The 13,873-nt window shown below is 36.1% G+C and overlaps 1 protein-coding gene across 3 annotated transcripts in view; it reads left to right on the forward strand.

Annotated features, from left to right (window-relative positions):
* RBL2 (RB transcriptional corepressor like 2) overlaps positions 1 to 13,873 on the forward strand; it is a 45,905-nt gene that overhangs the window by 21,963 nt on the left and 10,069 nt on the right. For all 3 annotated transcript variants that reach the window (XR_004346867.1, XM_032612605.1, XM_032612606.1), the window contains exons 9-17: positions 2,090 to 2,256; positions 4,419 to 4,528; positions 5,238 to 5,341; positions 6,433 to 6,570; positions 8,035 to 8,199; positions 8,718 to 8,829; positions 11,412 to 11,681; positions 11,881 to 12,161; positions 12,262 to 12,438. Coding sequence is in view for 2 of the 3 variants with exons in the window: in XM_032612605.1 (XP_032468496.1) it covers positions 2,090 to 2,256; positions 4,419 to 4,528; positions 5,238 to 5,341; positions 6,433 to 6,570; positions 8,035 to 8,199; positions 8,718 to 8,829; positions 11,412 to 11,681; positions 11,881 to 12,161; positions 12,262 to 12,438 (1,524 nt within the window). In the remaining variant the exon portion in view is untranslated. The remainder of the gene's footprint in view (positions 1 to 2,089; positions 2,257 to 4,418; positions 4,529 to 5,237; positions 5,342 to 6,432; positions 6,571 to 8,034; positions 8,200 to 8,717; positions 8,830 to 11,411; positions 11,682 to 11,880; positions 12,162 to 12,261; positions 12,439 to 13,873) is intronic.

The following is a 13,873-nucleotide window of genomic DNA, read 5'->3' on the forward strand; positions in this document are numbered from 1 at the left end:
CCAGGGAAGCCCCCGGGTTGTCCATTTTTGGGGCATATAGTTGCTTGTAGTAATCTCTCATGATCCTTTGTATTTCAGCAGTGTCAGTTGTTACTTCTCCTTTTTCACTTCTAATTCTATTGATTTGCGTCTTCTCCCTTTTTTGCTTGATGAGTCTGGCTAATGGTTTATCAATTTTGTTTATCTTCTCAAAGAACCAGCTTTTAGTTTTATTGATCTTTGCTATCGTTTCCTTCATTTCTTTTTCATTTATTTCTGATCTGATCTTTATGATTTCTTTCCTTCTGCTAACTTTGGGTGTTTTTTGTTCTTCTTTCTCTAATTGCTTTAGGTGCAAGGTTAGGTTGTTTATTTGAGATGTTTCTTGTTTCTTAAGGTAGGATTGTATTGCTATAAACTTCCCTCTTAGAACTGCTTTTGCTGCCTCCCATAGGTTTTGGGCCGTCGTGTTTTCATTGTCACTTGTTTCTAGGTATTTTTTGATTTCCTCTTTGATTTCTTCAGTGATCTCTTGGATATTAAGTAGTGTATTGTTTAGCCTCCATGTGTTTGTATTTTTTACAGATATTTTCCTGTAATTGATATCTGGTCTTGTAGCGTTGTGGTCAGAAAAGATACTTGATACGATTTCAGTTTTCTTAAATTTATAGCCTATGTATTCATGCTTAAATTCTTGACGTTAAGTTATATCTTTTTCATATTTGTGTTCAAGAATTTCACTTAAACTTATTTCTCTGAAGATCTCTCTGCTTTGGGGGGAAAAACTGATAGGTTCTAGTAACTAAAGGTAAAGAAGGGCAAGAAGACTGAAGAAGGCTGTTCTGCATCAGGTTGTATTCTGCATCTAAGAATGTTTGTTTTATCCTCTCTGTGAAGCAAATTTGATTATTTTTTATTTTTTTATAAATTTATTTTATTTATTTATTTTTGGCTGTGTTGGGTCTTCGTTGCTGCGCATGGGCTTTCTCTAGTTGCGGCGAGCTGTGGCTACTCTTTGTTGCATTGTGGGGGCTTCTCATTGTGGTGACTTCTCTTCTTGTGGAGCATGGGCTCTAGGCACATGGGTTTCAGTAGTTGTGGCACATGGGCTCAGCAGTTGTGGCTCACAGGCTCTAGAGCGCAGGCTCAGTAGTTGTGGCGCATGGGCTTAGTTGCTCCACGACATGTGGGATCTTCACGGACCAGGGCTTGAACCCATGTCTCCTGCATTGGCAGGTGGATTCTTAACCACTGCGCCACCAGGACAGTCCAAATTTGATTATTTAGATGAGCTTTTATTAAATCATGGATTTCATTTGGGCCAGATTTATTCTCAGCTTTCCTTTGTCAATCTTTGAGTAATTACAAAAATAGCAGTAGATGGGAACGGTGAAATTCTGTTTGTCAGAGATAGCCTTAATATTTTCATGCTTATGTTTGCCTTCAAGCTCAAGTTTTTGTTTTTTGTGGTACACGGGCCTCTCACTGTTGTGGCCTCTCCCGTTGCAGAGCACAGGCTCCGGACACGCAGGCTCAGCGGCCATGGCTCACGGGCCCAGCTTTTCCGCGGCATGTGGGAACTTCCCGTACCGGGGCACGAACCTGTGTCCCCTGCATCGGCACGCAGACTCTCAACCACTGTGCCACCAGGGAAGCCCCAAGCTTAAGTTTTGAAGGAGGAATAATAGGGAACTGTGCCTTATCTTAAACATTTAACCTTTTATTTTATTTTTACTTTTTTTTTTTGGCTGTGCCACACGGTGTGGTTGGTGGGATCTTAGTTCTCTGACCAGGGATTGAACCTAGGCCCTCAGCAGTGAAAGTGTGGAGTCCTAACCACTGGACTGCCAGGGAATTCCCATAAACATTTAACTTCTAAGAGACAAACTTCTTAGTTGTCTAAAGTGCAGATTGTCCTTTCACACAATTTCACATGGATAGTCGTGGCTCTTGGTGGTGTAACATTTAAATTCCAAGAACAATGACAGAAATCACTAATATTTATTGATAATATAAAGTTCTGATTAGCTTGAAATTCCCATTCATGAAGTAATTGAAAGTAGTTTAGGTCTTTTTGACCTAAAATAATGTTCTTTTTCCTCCTCTTTAGTCTAAAGCACTTAGGATCTCTACCCCACTTACTGGTGTGAGGTACATTAAGGGTAACAGCCCTTGTGTGACTCCAGTTTCTACAGCTACACATAGCTTGAGTCGTCTTCACACCATGCTCACAGGCCTCAGGAATGCACCAAGTGAGAAACTGGAACAGATTCTAAGGTTAGTTTGAGCCATTCTTGTCTTCTAAGATTTGGTTGTTGACTATTTTCCAATTTTCTATTTTTTCACCCTTTGTGCCTTAATTCACCCACTGATAATTTTATATCAATTGCATGCTCAGTTCTGTTGTTAGTCTTTAGAGGACATAGCAATATAAAACGTATGACTAGAAAATGACCCTTTTTTTCTCAGTATCTTAGTCTTCTTGGGCTGCTATAACAGAATATGGTAGACTGCTTATAAACAACAGAAATAAATTTCTCACAGTTCTAGAGGCTGGAAGTCCAAGATCAGGGTGCTAACGGATTCAGTGTCTGGTGAGGACTGCTTCCTGGTTCATAGATAGCTGTCTTTTGCTGTGTCCTCATGTAGCAGAAGGAGGCAAAGGAGCTCTCTAGGGTCTCCTTTATAAGGGCTCTAATTCCATTCATGAGGACTCCACCCTCATGACCTAATCCCTCCCAAATGCCCCACCTCCATACACCATCACATTGGGGATTAGATTTCAACATATAAATTTGGGGCAGGGGGTAAGGAGGGGGGCAACACAAACATTCAGTCCATAGCTCTCGATTATTTTTTAACATAGTTCAGGAGATAGTAACTAATAACACTAGACACTGTAGAATAAAGCACCAAACTATCTATTACCAGTTGTTCTCTCTTAAGATTTCAGGGAAGCGGGGGATCTGTAAAGATGGGTGTTTGTCAAAGAGCTTCAGGAAGAGGATTGGACCTGAGCAAATTTCTGAAGGGTTGGTCAGATTTGAAAAGATAGCCAGTTAGATTCATAACCAATGTAAAACCACTGTAACTTTCTAAGTTTTATAAAACACCCTTAGCCTGAAAAGGAAGTCAACTACCTTTAGTTCCTTTGATCTGTCTGATACTAGTAGGAATATCAGGAAGCATTAGTGAAAAACACAATAGACTGAATTTCATTACCTGTGCATAATTTTTGGCAAATTTATTTGACAAAGTTACTTCCAAGACTGCTCCTGTTCCTAAAAATTTATGATTTAATGATGTAGACTCTATAGGAGCCAATTTGATTTCTGGTGATATGGTGTAAGAAAGCTCTGTATAAACATAAAATAATTTCCCATTCATAGCTAGACTTATTAAATACCAAGGCTGACTAATTTTCCTGTACATTTTCATGAAGTCTACTTTATTCGCAAACTTGATTGTGATTGACACCCAACAGGGTTTGTCTGTATGGCCTCTTCCTAAGTCATATTTCTCAGATGGTCCTTGTTTACCTAGAATTCAGAAGCATTTCATAAATACATTTTAGAAGCCTGTCTTAACTGTTATGTCTTCCAGATCTCTTTACAGTCTCTAACTAGGAGTAGCAGCTTCTTTAATCTTAAATAACCATTAGTGGAGTTAAATATTGCCAGTAGCTACTAGGTAAAACCAAAGGGTCCTGTTTTTGTAACCTCTGTGTATGTTCATAAATAAAATTCTGCTTGCATATGATATTCAGTAGCCATCTCTACCAGGATTATAATTGATTATATTTCCTTTATAATTTTCTAAACTTGCTGCATTTTTATAGAGAATATTTATGTTTATGATCGAGATAAAGACATAGTTGTTGCAAAAGCCCACATGGTGATCCTCTGTATTATGCTTCTGCATCGAACATATATTGCCTTTCTAGTAAAAAAAAAAAAATCAATGAAATAAACTTCATTTTAGAGGAGAAAATGTAGAATGCCAGTAATGATTTATATAAGTTTGTTGTAGTATAGATCATATACCCCTTCACTCTGTTTTTTTCTAGGAGTTCTTAATAAGAGATGTACTGCCCTCTAGGGAAACAGTTGAGGGCAGTTTTGTTTGTCATCAGTGATTGCAGATGTGTAGGCTAGGTGGGTCATGCACATCAAATAGGCACCGGTCAAAGTTCCTAAACTTAACTGCAGTAAAAGGTACAGCTCCATGAAAGAAATATTTTTTCATTCAAATGGTAATACTAACACCTTTGATAAGGAATTATGGGATCTCCTGGATTAATAGGGAAGTGTATAGTTTCTCTTTGAAGTATTTTATATTTACAGGTTAAAATTACTCTGAAATTACAGAGTTGTAAATAGTTTATCACTTTGTGACTTGACAAAACCTTTAAATCAGATAATTTCTTCTTATTTTTTTAGGACATGTTCCAGAGATCCAACCCAGGCTATAGCCAACAGATTGAAAGAAATGTATGAAATATATTCTCAGCATTCCCAGCCAGATGAGGATATCAGTAATTGTGCTAAAGGTAAGGCTTAATATTATCTATATTCTCATCTTTGAACTTTAACTACATGCATTCCTTTCTTGGAAACCGAGTCAGAAATATGAAGAAAAAATTTGACTTTAGACTGAGGGCCAGAATATGGATGTCCAATTTCTCTGTCAACCAACTGATTTCTGGGCCATTCTCAATAAGAGAGAAATTTTAGACTGATAACCTTTATTATGTTGGACTTCTGGCACTTTAAAAAAATCTTTGGTTTTCATTTGTAGACTGGATTTTCAGTATAGAACTATAGTGATTCTTCAAAATGATAAGAACAAGGACAGAATATAATAGTTGTTACATGCCCAGACCCATTGGAGTTGTTTGATGTCATGAAGTATGAATACCAAGTAGGAGTGGAATAATAAACCAATTACATATGTCTTAGCATAGAGCTGCTCTATTCAAAATACAAAAAAAAAAAAAGTGTGAATCTTGATGGAATGCTATTGCAGTTTTTATGTGCAAACTTCATTTCACAATTTTAGAAAAATTTCAGTGTTACCATGAAGATGAAATTAAGGAATCTTAGGGATGATTGAAATAGCAACTGTAGGAAGTGCATGTATATGAAGTGTTGGGTTGGTTTTTAAATTTTATTCTGCTGTAGGGAATGGGATGGATCCTCATTTTCCCCAGTATTTGTGTTCTTTGCATGTGATTTTTGTGTTTTTTATTATTTATGCAGAAATTGCCAGCAAACATTTTCGTTTTGCAGAGATGCTTTACTATAAAGTGTTAGAATCTGTTATTGAGCAGGAACAAAAAAGACTGGGAGACATGGATTTATCTGTGAGTAAATAGCTAATGTACTGAGCACCACAATAAAATGTAGTTTCCTTTCAGCCCCACCCATCAAAAAAAAAGCCATTATTGAAAAAATAATACATGGCTTTGAGGGAATAAGATTGGCATCTAAGAAAACTTGTGTTCTGAGTCCTCTTACCTCCAGTCCCCCACTTAGTGTTTCTCATTGCAGCAGTTTCTGTGGGTAGTAAGACTCTGTAGTCAAGGATTAAAACGTTCAGACTTAACCTTAATTGAGGTTTTTAAATAACAGAATTTTAATTCAAGCCATGTATAGAATAAATTGAGTATTGACTATATAGGAATTTAACATAAACATTCAACCATTGATCTTTGGCTAAGATAATTTTTCTAGATTGTACAAGTGATATTACTTTTAATGACATCAATAAAAATAATTTTTTAAAAATTAATTTTTAAATAACATTTTAGAGAAAATTGTAAAATTGACAAATAATTGTTCTAACTCCTTGTAACTATTCACACTTCTCTTATTCTATATAAAAACATGGCTGTGTATACAATGGAATGTTACTGAGCCATAAAATAGAGTGAAATTCTGCCATTTGCAGCAACATGGATGGACCTAGAGATTATTATGCTTAGTGAAATAAATCAGACAGAAAGAAAAATACAGTATTATATCACTTACATATGGAATCTAAAAACTATGCAAAACAGAAACAGACTCACATATATAGAAAACAAACTTGGGTTATCAAAGGGGAGAGGGAAGGGGGAAGGGGCAAATTAGGCATATGGGATTAACAGATACTAACTACTATGTATAAAAATAGGTAAGCAACAAGGATATATTGTATAACACAGTCAATTATAGCCATTATCTTGTAATAACTTTATTTAGAGTATAATCTGCAGAAATACTGAATCACTAGGCTGTATACCTGAAACTAATATAATATTGTAAATCAACTGTACTTCAATAAAAATATTATATGGCTGTATACGGTTGTAGGAATTTAAAAGGCTGTTTTAGGACAGTTTTTTTTATTTTGAAAACATACAGAAGGGTATATAAAGGTTTCTAAATGTTAAAGCTTTGTTTTTTTTAATAGGGCATTCTGGAACAAGATGCATTCCACAGATCGCTCTTGGCCTGCTGCCTTGAGGTCGTCACTTTTTCTTATAAGCCTCCTGGGAATTTTCCATGTATTACTGAAATATTTGATGTACCACTTTATCATTTTTACAAGGTATTTTTAAAAATCTGAAACTGATGAGGAAATTGTGGATGAGATCCACTTCCTGTGGTTAGCCATCTAATTCATTTTAATATATGAGTACATTTCTTCTATTTTTAATTACATATTTAATAATTTCCACTCTAAATGGGGAGCAGAGAAGAAATAGGAGTCTTAAGAACTATATACTTTCAATGTATTGTATAGACCTATTTTGTGTAAAAGTTTCATATAATTCCTCCTTTTGTCTGATAAAGTCTTTTAGGATACTTTCATTTTATGCGCTAAGAAGGTTTTAGAAAAGTAGCAAACATATCACTAGCTAATCGTGATAGCAACCTTCTTTTTTTAAAAAAAATTTTGACTTATTTATTTGGCTGCGTCAGGGCTTAGTTGCGACAACACGGGATCTTCGTTGCGGCATGCGAGAGCTTTCATTGAGGCGCGCAGGCTCAGTAGTTGTGGTGCACAGGCTTAGTTGCCCTGCGGCACGTGGGATCTTAGTTCCCCGACCAGGGATCGAGCCTGCGTCCCCTGCATTGGAAGGCAGATTCTTAACCACTGGACCACCAGGGAAATCCCCACAACCTTCTTTTTTATTTTATGAAAATTAAGTGAAAGTGTCTTTCAAAAAAAAAAAAAACTCCTTTTCACATACTATATAGAGGCACAGAATTATAGCATTGATTTGGTTTCCCTCTTAATATTGATTAATGTATGGATTTAATTCTCCTACAGTAGTCAAAACTAATTTTTATAGTGGCATAAACTGAATGTTCAGAGTTTTTAAATGTGAAATTTTGGGACTTCCCTGGTGGTGCAGTGGTTAAGAATCTGCCTGTGAATGCAGGGGACACGGGTTCGAGCCCTGGTCCGGGAAGATCCCACCTGCCGCAGAGCAGCTAAGCCGGCAAGCCACAACTACTGAGCCCGCGTGCCACAACTACTGAAGCCCGTGCGCCTAAAGCCCGTGCTCCGCAACAAGAGACGCCACCACGATGAGAAGCCCGTGCGCCACAGTGAAGAGTAACCCCTCCTCACCGCAATTAGAGAAAGCCCATGAGCAGCAACAAAGACCCAATGCAGCCAAAAATAAAATAATAAATAAATATATAAATAAATAAATATGAAATTTTGAGTAATGTTTTTTAATCTCAATAGACAAGGCATGTTTTTTAAAGATTTTTGAAATTTTTAATTTAAAGATCTTTGAAATGTATCACTATACAAAAGATTTTATATAATTCATACATGCAGTTTAAATAATTATTTATAAAGATAGTGAAAGGAAGAGCACCTGTTTCAAAATAGTACTAGTCTTTAAACTTGTAATTTTTGATAAATTGATTTTTTTGTTTCTATAAATATGTAAAAAAACTTAAATAAGTTTACCAATTTTGCTTTTGCACTTGAACAATTTTTTTTGTTAAAAAATTATTGTTACTAAACAAACCAAGACATTTTTAAAAATTTCAGGTGATAGAAGTATTCATTAGAGCAGAAGATGGCCTTTGTAGAGAGGTGGTAAAACACCTTAATCAGATTGAAGAACAGATCTTGGATCATTTGGCATGGAAACCAGAGTCTCCACTCTGGGACAGAATTAGAGACAATGAAAACAGAGTTCCTACATGTGAAGAGGTTTGTGAAAAGATGTTAACATCTTTCTATGATAAAAGTATATCAATATATAGTCTATTCATAATTCTCTTTCACCGACCACAGTTAAACTTAGCATCTTCCTCATAAGTATGGGAGGGTAATAGCTGGGTTTAATTTGGTACAATCACCCCTATATCTAAGAGGAACCAAGAGTCAGAAATAATTTGTGACTGCCCCAAGGTTTCAGTGACAGAGTAAGAGTTCAGAGTTCTTTCTTGATTTTCTAATCAAGTTTCAATACCTTAAAATGGTTGTCTAATTCTCTAAATCAGTAATGAAGGTTAATTTATATTTAGTGTCCAATTATTAGATTTGAATTTTTTAAGCCTGCCAGAATTATTTTTAACTTCAGTATGAAAGTGGAAAATACAGGGGATTTTATTTAGGTAGAATAACTGATGAGCCAAGATAGTTTTCTTTTGCCTTAGATTATTATTATATTTCTAATTAAAATACTCTTTTGAATAATGGCATTCTGTGTAAACATTCCCTAATAGGTCATGCCACCTCAGAACCTGGAAAGAGCGGATGAAATTTGTATTGCTGGCTCCCCTTTGACTCCTAGAAGGGTGAGTGAAGTTCGTGCTGATGCTGGAGGACTTGGAAGAAGTAAGTTTAAAATATTAAGGGAAGTATTTTGGGGCCTAGCATCTGGAGATTTAAATTCCATCTAAAACGACAAGTGAAGTTAGTAGGGTGTATATAGAAGAAAATATTCTGTACATTATAGTACCACATGGATCACTTTAACGCTTTTGAAAAATATTAAAGAACACAGGAAAATGCGTGAAAAGTCAAGTGTCTTTTAAAATAGATAGAATGCTGTATAGTAATGTGATTCCTATTTATTAAGTGTATCTTTTTTCTATAAGCATGCAAAAGGGCTGAAATGGAAAAACCAAACTATTAATGATTATTGTTGGGTAATAGAATTCTAGGTGATTTCTGTAAATTTTTAAAGATGAATATGTATTACTTTTAAAATCAGAAGAAACAGAAAAATCTTCTTAAAGGTAGAGTGTATGATCTAATTAGGTACAGATGAGCCATTGAGTTAAGAGGACTGAATGGCCTGAGCATGTTCAGCATTTTTTTTTTTTTTTTTTTTGGCTGTGCCTTGCAGCTTATGGGATCATAGTTCCCTGACCAGAGATTGAACCCGGGCCGTGGAAGTGAAAGCAAGTCCTAACCACTGGACTGCCAGGGAATTCCCAAGCATGTTCAGCTTTGACTCTTGTCAGTTGAGCAGTGCTACCCTGGTTAATACAACAGTATTGCTGGCCCTGAGGTACAGAAAAGAGAAATTTTGCTTTTCATCTGGTTACATTTTAGGCAGTTCTTTATAACATCTGCCAGGTGCAACGTTTAAGTTTACATCAGATAAAACTACTTTTTAAAAAAAGCAATTCTGTAAATCCAAAGAGTTCTAAATCCTTGGATTGCATTAGAAGGACATTCTTGTTTCTAGATCAACTTTTTAATGTAATTGATAAGCACTGGCTATAGAAGAAAGATCAGTTTTAAAATGAGGAATCACTCTGTGTCAGTGCATACTCAATGAATATGGATGATCTATATGAAAACTTACTCATTTTTGAAAGAGGAGGCATAAAGGCTTAATGGTTTATTTTTCTGCTTATTATCCACTCAGACCCATAGATCTGATAGCTGGTCTTCCTCAGTCCTATTTCTGTAGAGTTTTTCCTTCCCTAATCAATGGATTAGGACTTGACTTTAAACTTCATATTTTTGTACTTATCACTTCTCCATTTTCATGAGGGCTTTTAATATTTTACGAGATAACGATCATAATTTGAAACACTTTTTTTTTTTGGCCATGCCCCGCGGTATGTGGGATCCTAGTTCCCCACCCAGGGATCAAACCTGTGTCTCCTGCATTGGAAGCATGGAGTCTTAACCACTGGACCGCTAGGGAAGTCCTTGAAACACTTTTAAAAAAATTTTATTGAAGTATAGTTGATTTACAATGTTGTGTTAATTTCTGCTGTATAGCAAAGTGACTCAGTTATACATATTCTTTTTCATAATGGATTATCAAAGGATATTGAATATAGTTCCCTGTGCTATACAATAGGACCTTGTTGTTTATCCAGAGATAATGATCATAATTAATGTATTCTTCCTAACTCTGCAGCTTTGTTCCAAATATAAATCTAGTACGTTTATTTGCCTTTGTATCACCAGGAAATTATAATGTTAAGCCACAGTCTGTCAGAACTGCTCCTGTCAGTCCTCTTATGAACTCCCTACATAGATTTTAATATTTAAAACCCAGTGATGTGCAGTTTTTACAGCTGGACATGGAAGAGGGAAAGGGATGCCTCTCAAAAATTCAGACAGTGGTGTGAATACTTAACTATAATGGTTAACAGAGTTTCTGTGTGGGATGTTGAAAAAGCTTTGGAAAAGATGTTATTGGTGTTTGCACAGCACTGTGAATGCAGTGCTGCTGAGCTGTACACTTAACAGCAGGTGAAATGCCAAGTCCTATGCTATACGTATTTTACCACAATTTTAGAAAGCTAGTAATATACCGAGAACCACTGGATTGTACAATTTAAGTGGGTGAAATATGTGTGAATCATATCTCAGTAAAGTTGTTTAAAAAAAAATAAACTAAGCTTAATTGAATCCAAAACATGTATGTCCATTCTTGCTAAAGAACCGAATTGAATTTTAGTAACTTTCTACATGTAAAAAATGACAAAGATAAAAATGCATAAAACAGGGGGTAAATGCTCCCAGATGATACATAGTAATATCAAATCCATCAAGTCTTATCAAGTAGTATCTTTACAGTGAAATCACATCTTACATGAGTGTTCTGTAGAAATTGGATATGGTAGAAAAATAGAAAATTATTTAAATTGCCCCTCAGTCCTCAGGACCCTGTGGTAGTGGAGGGCAAAGTCTAGTTTGATTTAGCAAAAGGTGGAGTGAAGAAGGGAACACTGTGAGACACATAGAGAAAAATCCTTCCTTTAAGTTTTGCTCTTAATAGTATTCAGTTGAACTTTCATTCATTGAATGTAGCTATGATGTGACTCCTGTAATTTTTGTTTTTTGATTATATAGTATTTCAAGCACTAATTAGTTGTGAACATCACTTCTAGGATGGAAGTCAAATCTGTCTCCTTGAGTTAAATGATTTTTTCTTTTTTTAACCCTAGGCATAACGTCTCCAACCACATTATACGATAGGTACAGCTCCCCAACAGCCAGCTCTACCAGAAGGCGGCTATTTGTTGAGAATGATAGCCCCACTGATGGAGGGACACCTGGCCGCATCCCCCCACAGCCTCTAGTCAATGCTGTCCCTGTGCAGAATGTATCTGGGGAAGCTGTTTCTGTCACACCAGTTCCTGGACAGACTTTGGTCACCATGGCAACAGCCACTGTCACAGCCAACAATGGACAAACAGTGACTATTCCTGTACAAGGTAAGGAAGGCAGAGTTGAATATTGCGTTCCTTCTCTGTGGCACTTATTAGAAAGTTACTCGAAATTTGGCTGGAATGATGATATGAGAGAAGAGTGGGGGAAAGGGGTTGGGAGGGGAAATAATTGAAAACCTCTGCCTGGAGAATCTTATAGTATCAACATTTTCTTCATGCTTTTTTTCTCTGAAACAAATTTTAGGCATTGCCAATGAAAATGGAGGAATAACATTCTTCCCAGTCCAAGTCAATGTTGGGGGGCAGGCACAAGCTGTGACTGGCTCCATCCAGCCCCTCAGTGCTCAGGCCCTGGCTGGAAGTTTAAGCTCTCAACAGGTGACAGGAACGACCTTGCAAGTCCCTGGTCAGGTGGCCATTCAACACATTTCCCCAGGTGGACAACAGCAGAAACAAGGCCTACCTTTAACCAGCAGCAATATTAGACCCAGGAAGACCAGCTCTTTATCGCTTTTCTTTAGAAAGGTAATTTTTCTAAAGAAAAATGTACCCTTACCAGTTCTAGAGCTTGGGAAATACAAGGGTTAGATAAACAAAGTTTGAGATATTTTTGTTTATCTACTAGGTTTATCACTTAGCAGGTGTCCGTCTTCGGGACCTTTGTGCTAAATTGGATATTTCAGATGAACTGAGGAAAAAAATCTGGACCTGCTTTGAATTCTCCATAATTCAGTGTCCTGAACTTATGATGGACAGACATCTGGACCAGTTGTTAATGTGTGCCATTTATGTGATGGCAAAGGTGAGTACCATTAGGAATTTAAAGGAAAAAGTAAAGATGCTACTTCCTTACTCTCAGAACACTTTTAACAGCTTTATTGAGATAAAATTCACATACCGTATAATTCACTCATTTAAAACACACAGCTCAGTGGATTTTACTACATTCATAGGTATGTGTGACAATCACCACAGTCAATTTTGGAATATGGTATTCTATTGTATGCATATATAATATTTTGTTTACCATTCATCAGTAATGGACATTTAGATTGTTTCTACTTTGGGGCTATTATAAATAACGCTGCTATGAACATTTGTATACAAGTTTCTGCGTGGACATCTTTTCATTTCGCTTCTGTATATACCTTAGGGTGGATTGCTGGGTCATAGGGTAAACTCTATGTTTATTTGAGGAACTGCCAGACTGTCTTCCAAAGTCATTGCACCATTTTACATTTCCACTGATAGTATATGAAGGTCCTTATTTCTCCACATTCTCATCAACACTTTTTATTATCTGACTTTGTTTTTTAAAATAATTTATTGAGGCGAAACTCACATAACATTACCCATTTTAAAACAAACGTTTCAAGTTTTAACATTGGTAACTTTTTTCTTCTTTTTCAAGGTTTGTTTGGCTAGTCTAAATCCCTTGAAATTCTTTATGAATTTGTCAGTTCTGACTTCTTGTCACAAAGAAGTCAGGTGGGGTTCAGATAGAGATTATGTTGAGTAGATCAATTTGGGGAATATTGCTATCTTAACCATATTTCACTTTCTGATCAATGAACGTTTGGGACCTATGCTTTTCTTTATGGGTAGTTTATTGATGGATGATTATTTTTCTTGTTATGAGTCTATTCAGATTGTCTGTTTCTTCTAGAATCAATTTTGGTAGTGTATGTCCTAGGAATTTGTCTGTTTCCTCTGGGCTTTCTAATTTGTTGGCACACAGTTCATAATATTCCTTTTAGTCCTTTTTATTCTTTGTCAGTAGTAATTTAACAATCTCTCTTTTTATCTTAGTGTAGCTGAAGGTTTATCAATTTTGTTGATTTTGTCAAAGAATGAGATTTTGGTTTCATTTATTATTATATGCTCTAATCTTTATTATTCCCTTCTTTTTGCTTGCTTTAGGCTTAGTTTTTTTTTTTTTTTCATGGCTGTGCTGCACGGCTGCTGGGATCTTAGTTCCCTGATCAGGGATCAAACCCAGGCTGTCAGCAGTGAAAGCGCGAAGTCCTATCCCCTGGACCGTCAGGGAATTCCCTAGGCTTAGTTTTTGCTCTTCTTTTTTCAGTGTCTTAAGATGAATGGTTAGGTAATTAATCTTTCTTCTTTTTTACTATAGGCATTAAGAGCTATAAATTTCCCTCTAAGCACTGCTTTAGCTGCATCTCATAAGTTATGGTATGTTGTGTCTTCATTTTCATTCATCTCAAAGTGTTTTCTGA

Source organism: Phocoena sinus, chromosome 19 (genome assembly GCF_008692025.1).
Source record: "Phocoena sinus isolate mPhoSin1 chromosome 19, mPhoSin1.pri, whole genome shotgun sequence".
NCBI lineage: Eukaryota > Metazoa > Chordata > Mammalia > Artiodactyla > Phocoenidae > Phocoena > Phocoena sinus.